The 8,477-nt window shown below is 59.1% G+C and overlaps 1 protein-coding gene and 1 long non-coding RNA gene across 2 annotated transcripts; both read right to left on the bottom strand.

Moving 5' to 3' along the window:
• Nucleotides 1–2,238: 2,238 nt before the first annotated feature.
• LOC311199872 lies at nt 2,239–3,196 on the bottom strand. The gene is made up of 2 exons (XR_014617787.1): nt 2,794–3,196; nt 2,239–2,488 (listed from the first exon to the last, which is right to left on the bottom strand). It is a non-coding gene; the product is annotated as an uncharacterized lncRNA (long non-coding RNA).
• A 24-nt stretch (nt 3,197–3,220) lies between these two features.
• Nucleotides 3,221–8,477, bottom strand: LOC311199757 (uncharacterized protein; the record flags this gene model as incomplete). Its single annotated transcript, XM_084273888.1, has 6 exons — nt 8,212–8,477; nt 7,607–7,730; nt 5,697–5,768; nt 4,930–5,001; nt 4,285–4,392; nt 3,221–3,277 (listed from the first exon to the last, which is right to left on the bottom strand). The coding sequence occupies exons 1-6, from the start codon at nt 8,382–8,384 to the stop codon at nt 3,221–3,223; spliced, it is 606 nt and encodes a 201-aa protein (XP_084130014.1). The 5' UTR covers nt 8,385–8,477.

Genomic DNA, 8,477 nt, shown 5'->3' with positions numbered 1-8,477 from the left:
CTGACCACGGCCCACCCAGCCCCACTGTTCACCCAGCCTGGCACTGCCCCACGGCTCTCCCAGCCCTGCCCCACCACGAGCTCAGCCCCACTGTCACCCAGAGGGGCAGTGGGTTCTGCTGCCAGGGCTGGCTGCAGCCCTCACCTGCCACATACCTAATTTCAAAGGTGGACGTCGAGCAGCCCCAACCCCCTGGGGTTGCAGGGCCACCAACAGAAGGACAAGGAGGCAGGAGGGACCCATGGCCCTTCCTGCCTGAATAATGCTTGTAATGCTAACGCCGCTGCTGCTACTGCTGCTGCTGCTGCTGCTGCTGCTGCTGCTAGCAATACTGTGCTGGTCCTCACTGCACTGCACTATATACCATGGCAGGGCTCTGTGACATCACCACTCTGTCAAACACCATGGCAACGCCCAATGGCCCCTCCTGAAGCAGCTCAACTTTGACATCATCTGCATGGAGGAGGAACAGCATCCCTGCTTGCCCATCCCATGGCAAGCTCCTTGCCCAGGGTGGCAAATGCCAGCGGCTAAACCACTCCAGAAAATCACCATGGTCACAGTCATTGAGGAAACCACCAAATCACCACCCCAGCATGCCAGTGCTCCTGAGGGGAGGGAGACTGAGGCTTCCCCATCCTGCCTCTCGCCTCATGGACCTTTTACTGGGCATCATGGCTGGCTCTGCCCAGCACTGGGGCGGCCAGCACAGCCAGGAGCAGCTCTCTTAAATGCCACTGCTGTGTCTCCTGGGGCAGGCAGGTCCTGAGGCACTGCAGAGAGGCCGGCCACCACCGGCATGGGGAACGCTTGTCCTGAACCCTGGGGCTTCTCCTGGGAGCTGCTCTGGCGTGGGAGCATTGCAGCAGCAAAGGCTCCAAAGCCACCTTCTTTTTGCTGTCTAAAGGCTCTGTTTCAGTGGCAAAGTGTCATTTTCAAACTCCAGAGAGGCCTTCTTGGTGTCCCAATCCACATTTTCTAGCTCCACAATGTCACTTTGATTGCCCAGGACATCATTTCTACAGTCTCAACTGCATCTTGAGTTTCCAAAAACACCTTTTTGTGGACCAAACAGCATCCCTCTTTAGGAGGCCGATCCCATGCCCAGGGTCCTGACTGCTGACACTGTGGGCGTTCATGTCCCTGCGTGCCCCAAGATGCTGTTTGGCCCAGACCTGGGGATCTCCTGGGTTTGCTGCCGTCATGATCCAGACAGCTGAGCTCTGATCTGCATTTATTGCTGAGCTGTTATATGGAAATAAATGTTGAAGCCTGCAGCTGTTGGTCAGGAGTCTGTTGTCACACCCCAAACCTGTCCCCTGTTTGGGCTGCCACAGGCCCTTGCGGGAGGATGGGGCGGTGGGATTGGGGGTGGTCTCCCTTCATCTCAGGGCTGGATGGTGCTGGGCCAGTCCTGCAAAATGTCTCTGGCTGCATTGGATGGGCATTGGGGCTGGGCAGCTTTTCAAGGGTTATTGGAGAGGGTTGTGCCCCTGGTGTTCCAGGGCTGCCAGGCTGACTTTCCAGTTACAGTTCTGGACCAAAGCTTCATTTGGGCAAGGAGGGGCAAGAGGCTGCTGAGGGGACTGGAAGACAAATGTTGTGAGGGGCGTCTGAGGGAAGCCGGGCTGTTTAGTCTGGAGAAGAGGAGGAGGCTCAGGGGAGACCTAATGGCTCTTTAAAACTCCCAGAAGGGAGAATGTAGAGAGGGGGGGGGGGGCGGATGAGCTCGTCTCCCTAGTGAGAAGCAATAGGACAAGATGAGATGGCCTCAGTTGTGCCAGGGGAGGTTTAGCTTGGATGTGAGAAAGAATTTCATCCAATAGAGGGTTTTCAGGCTTTGGAAGGGGCTGCCCCGGGAGGTGGTCGAGTCACCAGCCCTGGGGGTATTTAAAATACATGGAGAAGCAGTGCTTAGGGACATGGTTCTGCGATGGCTTTGGCAGGCCAGCTGGATGGTGGGACTTGATGATGTGACAGGTCCCTGCTGCAAAGACAGCAGAAGGATTCTGTGATTCTATGATGCCTTGTGGCCATCGAGGAAGCAACATGTTCCCCCCATTTACAGGGCCCAAAGCCTGGTTTCTAGCACCTGTGTCATGATGAGGGGGTCCCATGCCCATCTGCCTGCCTGGTGACCCTGTGAGCATCCTTAGCCCTGCGTGCCCCAAGGTGCAGTTTGGCCCAGGGAACTCCTGGGTTTTCTGCTGTCACGACCCAGACAGTTGTGCTCTGATCTGTATTTCTCTCTACACGTTTATTCGGGGTGGGGGGTGGATTCTATTCATTGGAGGGCTGGTAGGTGTTGGGCTGGTCTTGAAACACATGGCTGGCTGTGCTGGATGTCCATTCAGGCCAGGGTGAATGTGGATGTGGTGAGGGGGTCCTGCTCTGATGTTGGTTCCAGCTCTCAGCGGTGCCGGCTTCCATTGTCTGGCTGTCGAGCAGCGAGGTGTAGCTGCTGGCTTTGGACTGGCCAGCCTTGCGCCTGTGGAGACAGGAGGATTCTGAGGACGTGTCCCAGCTGCGGTGTTGGGGGTACAGGGTGGGCTGTGGGCACACAGGGCTCTGTGCAGAAAACGGGGTTCTCAGCACACTCTGGCTCATCTGGGGCTCTGCTCACCTGCCGCTGGCTCGTCCCCTCGCAGAGACGAAGGGGAGTTGGGGTGCAGCTGGGACAGCCTGGCTCCTCTCTTTCTCTGCCCGACCTCTAAGTGCTTCATGGCTAATAGCAGCCAAGGCACACAGAGGTTTGGAGACCACCCGCCCCCCACCTGCTCCCCATCAACTCACTTTCTCCTCGTCCTCCATAGAGAGATGGCCCAACACAACAGCATCCCAAACAGGATGGAGCCCAGGATGGCCGCAGCGCCTTCTATACAGTATATCTGTATATTTCCTGCACTCATTCCACGTGCACTTCTTCCTTCCACACCTGGAGGAATAATTCTGGACGTGAGCATGTCCTGTACACCACAGATAATCTCCCAGGTATCCAGGAAATGTTCTTTCTGACGTTTCTAGCCTCTCTGAAGCAGTGAACATCCTGGGGCTGCCATGTCCTCTCGGTTTCAGAAGCAGCAGAGGAAACGCTGCAAGCCTCCCCTTCTCCTCTCAGGTTTCCTATACGCTTAAGTTCCTTAAGCCACACCACTTGAACGCTCCTTTCTTAGGACTTGCTTCCCCTTATGGCCCCTGCAAGACAGCCCAGTACCTGGATTCAGTGGGAAACGTTCATCTCTTCGGCCACTCCAGGCTTCCCCGGGCTTGGGCAGCACTGCCAAGGGTCAGAGAAAGGTAAAGCCTCAGCGTGGCTCCGGCACAGAGGGTGCAGGGGGACGGGGCAGGTTCCCTCTGAGCCGTGCCCGCTCTGGCAGGGCATCCCTTTGGGCCTGAGTGAACGGGAGGGAGCCGCTCGCCTCTCTTGTGCCCAGGACTCCTCCCGGCAAGCTCTGGGATGGCTTTAATCCACTTTTCCCAGTGCCCTGGCTTTGTTCCCCCGTCTCAGCGAGTTGAGTTTCTTTTGGGCTCACCCACCTTCCCTGCCTGAGGCAGGTACGTGCTGCTGCCTGGGGGCTCGGTCTGACCCTTTGGGCTAAGTGGTACCCCCAAAGAGAAGTGCTCAGGACACATGGGGAGCACGTGGGGGAGGGCAGCTGTTTGACCCATTGTCTCATTGAGCGAGACAGACAGAGACCATCCCTGGGCCTGGGAGTGCCACCCCCAGCTCCCCCTGACCAGCCCAGCGCCCGCACCCCCAGGGGATGCAGTCAGGCCCCCTTGGGAAGGCACCGGAACCGCCCTCTCCCGCTTTGCCTTTTCCATGGCATAGGCACAGCTTGAACGCCCCCGTTTTAGGACTTGCTTCCCCTTATGGCCCCTGCAAGCAGCCCAGTACCTGGATTCAATGGAAAACGTTCATCTCTGCCGGCACGCCAGGCTTCCCCGGGCTTGGGCAGCACTGCCAAGGGTCAGAGAAAGTAAAGCCTCAGCATGGCTCCGGCACAGAGGGTGCAGGGGGACGGGGCAGGTGCCCTCTGAGCCGTGCCCGCTCTGGCAGGGCATCCCTTTGGGCCTGAGTGCACGGGAGGGAGCCGCTCGCTTCTCTTGTGCCCAGGACTCCTCCCGGCAAGCTCTGGGATGCTCCTGGCTCCTTTTGGAACAGGCTCCCTGCACTCACAGGCTGGCTGATGAAGCCATGAGCAGCAGCGACACCGGGGGAAGAGCCGGCACACACACAGGGCTTTCATTTGTGACACTGAACGACCAAAGCACAGCAATTACCTGGCACGACGTCTGACTGGCTTGTGGTCTTGTTGTCTGCAGAGAATGGCACTGGATGTCTGTGTCCTTCCGGAACCACCTCCTTGCCCACAGCCCCACTGTCGATCTCTTTAGAAAGAAAGTGAGACAGTTGAATGAGATGCACCTGTTCCTCCTGAGGAGCGTGGTCTCTTCAGGAGGCAATACTTCTCCAAGGACATGGATAGCACTTAGGAGCAAAGCCTGGGCTTTTATCTGCTGGTCACGTCACACCGTGTCATTCATGGAGGAGCATTTAGGTGCCAGACACTTTCCCGTTTACCAGTGAGCAGCAAATCCTGACCCGCTGACACACTAGGAGATTGCATGCCATCTTTTGTTTGCCTGCCTTCCTGCCCCTGCTGTGTAGGCCACAGCTTGTCCGTACGTGCATCTGAAACCCCAGCTGGTTAAGAGTGATGGAGACCCACCTTGTGCTGCTTTCATCAAGTCCCTCACCATTGCCTTTAGGACTTCTGATGTCTGCTGGGGAGATTTGCCCCTTTCAGCTCTGGGCCATGGTCTTCGACGACCTGAAGGAACATTTAAAGTGACATTTCTCCCGACTGAAATCCTGACAGCGAGCGCTCAGGCTGTGACGTCAGTCGAGACGGATTCCTCACTCACCCCTGCGACGCCAGGTGAGCTCCAGGGCAGGATCCGGACTGGGGGTTGGGAAAGCTCTCCCTGTACCCACATCTGCAACCAAAGAGTCATGAGGAGTTTCCCTCATACACTGTGATATACCCCCTGATAACCGAACAGCAGAACCTGGACAGGGATCAGGAAGGACACGGCACACACGAGGCAGGTCTGGATTCTCCCACCTGCCACAGACGCCTCGCTCCCACTGGGGCTTTGAGCTGGCAGCTCTCAAAGCAAGTGAAAAGCCACCACGTACCCATGGCACCTCCCTGCAGTGCAGTCCTGGAAGGCAGCTGGGAAGCTGGACGCCCGTCGCCTCCCTCCATGCCTGTAAACAAAGCGACCAGAGAAGCTCCCATGACATCTTGCCGTCCACGGCTTCAGATGGGAACGGCAGTGAGTGCCGGCCAAACGCGGGATTGCTCCCTGCGCTCGTCTCTGCCTTCCACACAGCAGCGTTGTGCGGACAGTTCCTGGCTGCCCGGAGCCAACCATGCACAGAGCTGTCGGCAGAACGGACTCCCTGCAGCCCACACCCACTCTCACCTCAGCCCCAACAAGCCCGCTGGCTTTGCAGCAGGCCCCAGAAAGCCTGGGAGAGATGGCTTTGTGAGCGTTGGGGCACATCCCTGAGCCTCAGCCATTCCCCCTCTGCTCTTCTGCGTGTCTGAGAACACGCCAAGACAACACAGTGAATTCCCCGGAGCGACACACGAAAACCTAAACGCTGGCGCATTGGCGTGACGTACCGGCGGGATTGCCCTGAGGCTCCAGGCCTGGATCCGGCTGGGAGCTGGGGAGCCCATCGGCTGCAGGCACATCTGTAATCAAGCATGTTGCCGTTAGACCTTGTGATCTCCTTCCTTCCCAGTGAGCTGCTATTCCTGGCCCCTGCAGTGCCGCTCCAGCCCGGGCAGCCTGGAAAATGCCCGTGGCAGCAGCCACGAACCCTGTGCCACCCCATGGGGTGTCTGCCACCTCCTGCCTGCGGAGCTGACCACGGCCCACCCAGCCCCACTGTTCACCCAGCCTGGCACAGCCCCACGGCTCTCCCAGACCTGCCCCACCACGAGCTCAGCCCCACTGTCACCCAGAGGGGCAGTGGGTTCTGCTGCCAGGGCTGGCTGCAGCCCTCACCTGCCACATACCTAATTTCAAAGGTGGACGTCGAGCAGCCCCAACCCCCTGGGGTTGCAGGGCCACCAACAGAAGGACAAGGAGGCAGGAGGGACCCATGGCCCTTCCTGCCTGAATAATGCTTGTAATGCTAACGCCGCTGCTGCTACTGCTGCTGCTGCTGCTGCTGCTGCTGCTGCTGCTGCTGCTAGCAATACTGTGCTGGTCCTCACTGCACTGCACTATATACCATGGCAGGGCTCTGTGACATCACCACTCTGTCAAACACCATGGCAACGCCCAATGGCCCCTCCTGAAGTAGCTCAACTTTGACATCATCTGCATGGAGGAGGAACAGCATCCCTGCTTGCCCATCCCATGGCAAGCTCCTTGCCCAGGGTGGCAAATGCCAGCGGCTAAACCACTTCAGAAAATCACCGCTGTCACCAGCATTGAGGAAACCACCAAATCACCACCCCAGCATGCCAGTGCTCCTGAGGGGAGGGAGACTGAGGCTTCCCCATCCTGCCTCTCGCCTCATGGACCTTTTACTGGGCATCATGGCTGGCTCTGCCCAGCACTGGGGCGGCCAGCACAGCCAGGAGCAGCTCTCTTAAATGCCACTGCTGTGTCTCCTGGGGCAGGCAGGTCCTGAGGCACTGCAGAGAGGCCGGCCACCACCGGCATGGGGAACGCTTGTCCTGAACCCTGGGGCTTCTCCTGGGAGCTGCTCTGGCGTGGGAGCATTGCAGCAGCAAAGGCTCCAAAGCCACCTTCTTTTTGCTGTCTAAAGGCTTCTTCACTCCACGGTGCCTGGAAGCTCAGAGAATCCTGCTGTCCACTCCCACCAGCCACCCCCCTGAGAGCAGGACACTCAGCAGCTTTTCCAGACCACACCAGAGGAAGATGCAATTCAGGTTCTGACACAGGAGATCCCTGTCCTTTTTGTATCAAGGAGCCCAGAACTGGACACAACACTCCAGGTGGGGCCTGAGCAGAGCAGAGCAGAGGGGGAGGATCCCCTCCTGTGACCTGCTGGCCACACTCCTCCTGATGCCCCCAGGATCCCCTTGTCTCTCTCAGCCCCCAGGGCACACTGCTGGCTCATGGCCACCCTGTCACCCACCAGGACCCACAGGTCCTTCTCCACTGAGCTCTTCTCCAGCAGGTCACCCCCAGCCTGTACTGATACAAATGGTTGTTCCTTCCCAGGTGCCAGACTCTGCACTTGCTTTTGTTGAACTTCATCTGGTTTCTCCCTGCCCAGCTCTCCAGCTGGTCCAGGTCTCTCTGTCCTGCGTGTCAGCCACTCCTCCCAGCTCTGTATCATCAGGTACTTGCTGAGGGTGGATGCTGTTCCCTCATCAAGGTTGTCAATGAAGATATTAAACAGGACTGGACCCAACACCAAGCCCTGGGGAACACCACTAGTAGTAACAGGCCTCCAGTCAGACTCTGCTCCACTGAACACCACCCTCTGGGCTCGGTCTGACACTTCACACTGACCAGATATTGTTTTACACGAGTAAGAAAAGCCTCTTACCTGACACAAGTAGATCTTATGCAGGTTCCACTCCTCTCCCAGAGCACAAATTTTGATATCACTGTTCTCCCCGTTCAAAAACAGAGTCTGATAGATATACTTGGAAGTGCTTTTCAACTTTTTCCTACACCAAGAGGCAAACAGAGGTACAGTCCTCCCATTGTTTCCCTTCCAGAAGCAGCCCCAGACATCAAGGAGTGAACAAGGGGGGGGGGTTCCCTCCCCAGAAGGGCCTGACACCCCCCAGCCCCGGCCCTGCCACCTCCCTTCCCGCCTTTCCTTTCCTGCTGGGACCTTCCCAAAGCAAACAAGCCCCAGCCCCACGGCCAAGCTCCAGCACAACCCTCTTCCCTCCAGCTCCCCCCACCTCCTTCCCGCATTACAGGCCCCTGAACACCGGGCTGGCTGCTCCGATATCCCCAGAAGCCGCACCTCCCCCCCCCCCTCCCCCGGCCCTTCGCTTCGCCAGCCCAGGGGCCTCCGCGACCACCGTCAGCACCGCAGCCCCTCCCCAGCACCCTGAGGCAGCCACAGCCGAGGCCTGCAGGGGCCTCGCAGAGGCGGAACCGCCGCGTCCCCGGGGCCGAGCGCGGCGCAGGCCGCACCTGCGGGGGGTCTCCAGGAGCCGCTCCTCCCGATCGGCCTCCCCGTCGCTGTCGCTGTCCCCGGGCCCCTCGGCCCCAGCGCGCTTCCTCTTGCCGCTCCGCCCGCCGCCAGCCCCCTCGCCGCGCGGGAGGCCAACCCGCCGCCTCAGCATCCGGCTGCTCAGCGAGCCCATCGCCGCCGCTCCGCCGCCGCCGCCGCTTCTTCTTCTTCATGGGGCCGACCCGGAGCGGATTGAGGCCGGAGCGGGGCCGGCGCCCGCGGCGGC

Source organism: Gallinula chloropus (genome assembly GCF_964237585.1).
Source record: "Gallinula chloropus genome assembly, chromosome: 21".
NCBI lineage: Eukaryota > Metazoa > Chordata > Aves > Gruiformes > Rallidae > Gallinula > Gallinula chloropus.
The sequence above is the reverse complement of the archived record's forward strand: the minus strand, read 5'-3'. Positions and strand labels throughout refer to the sequence as shown.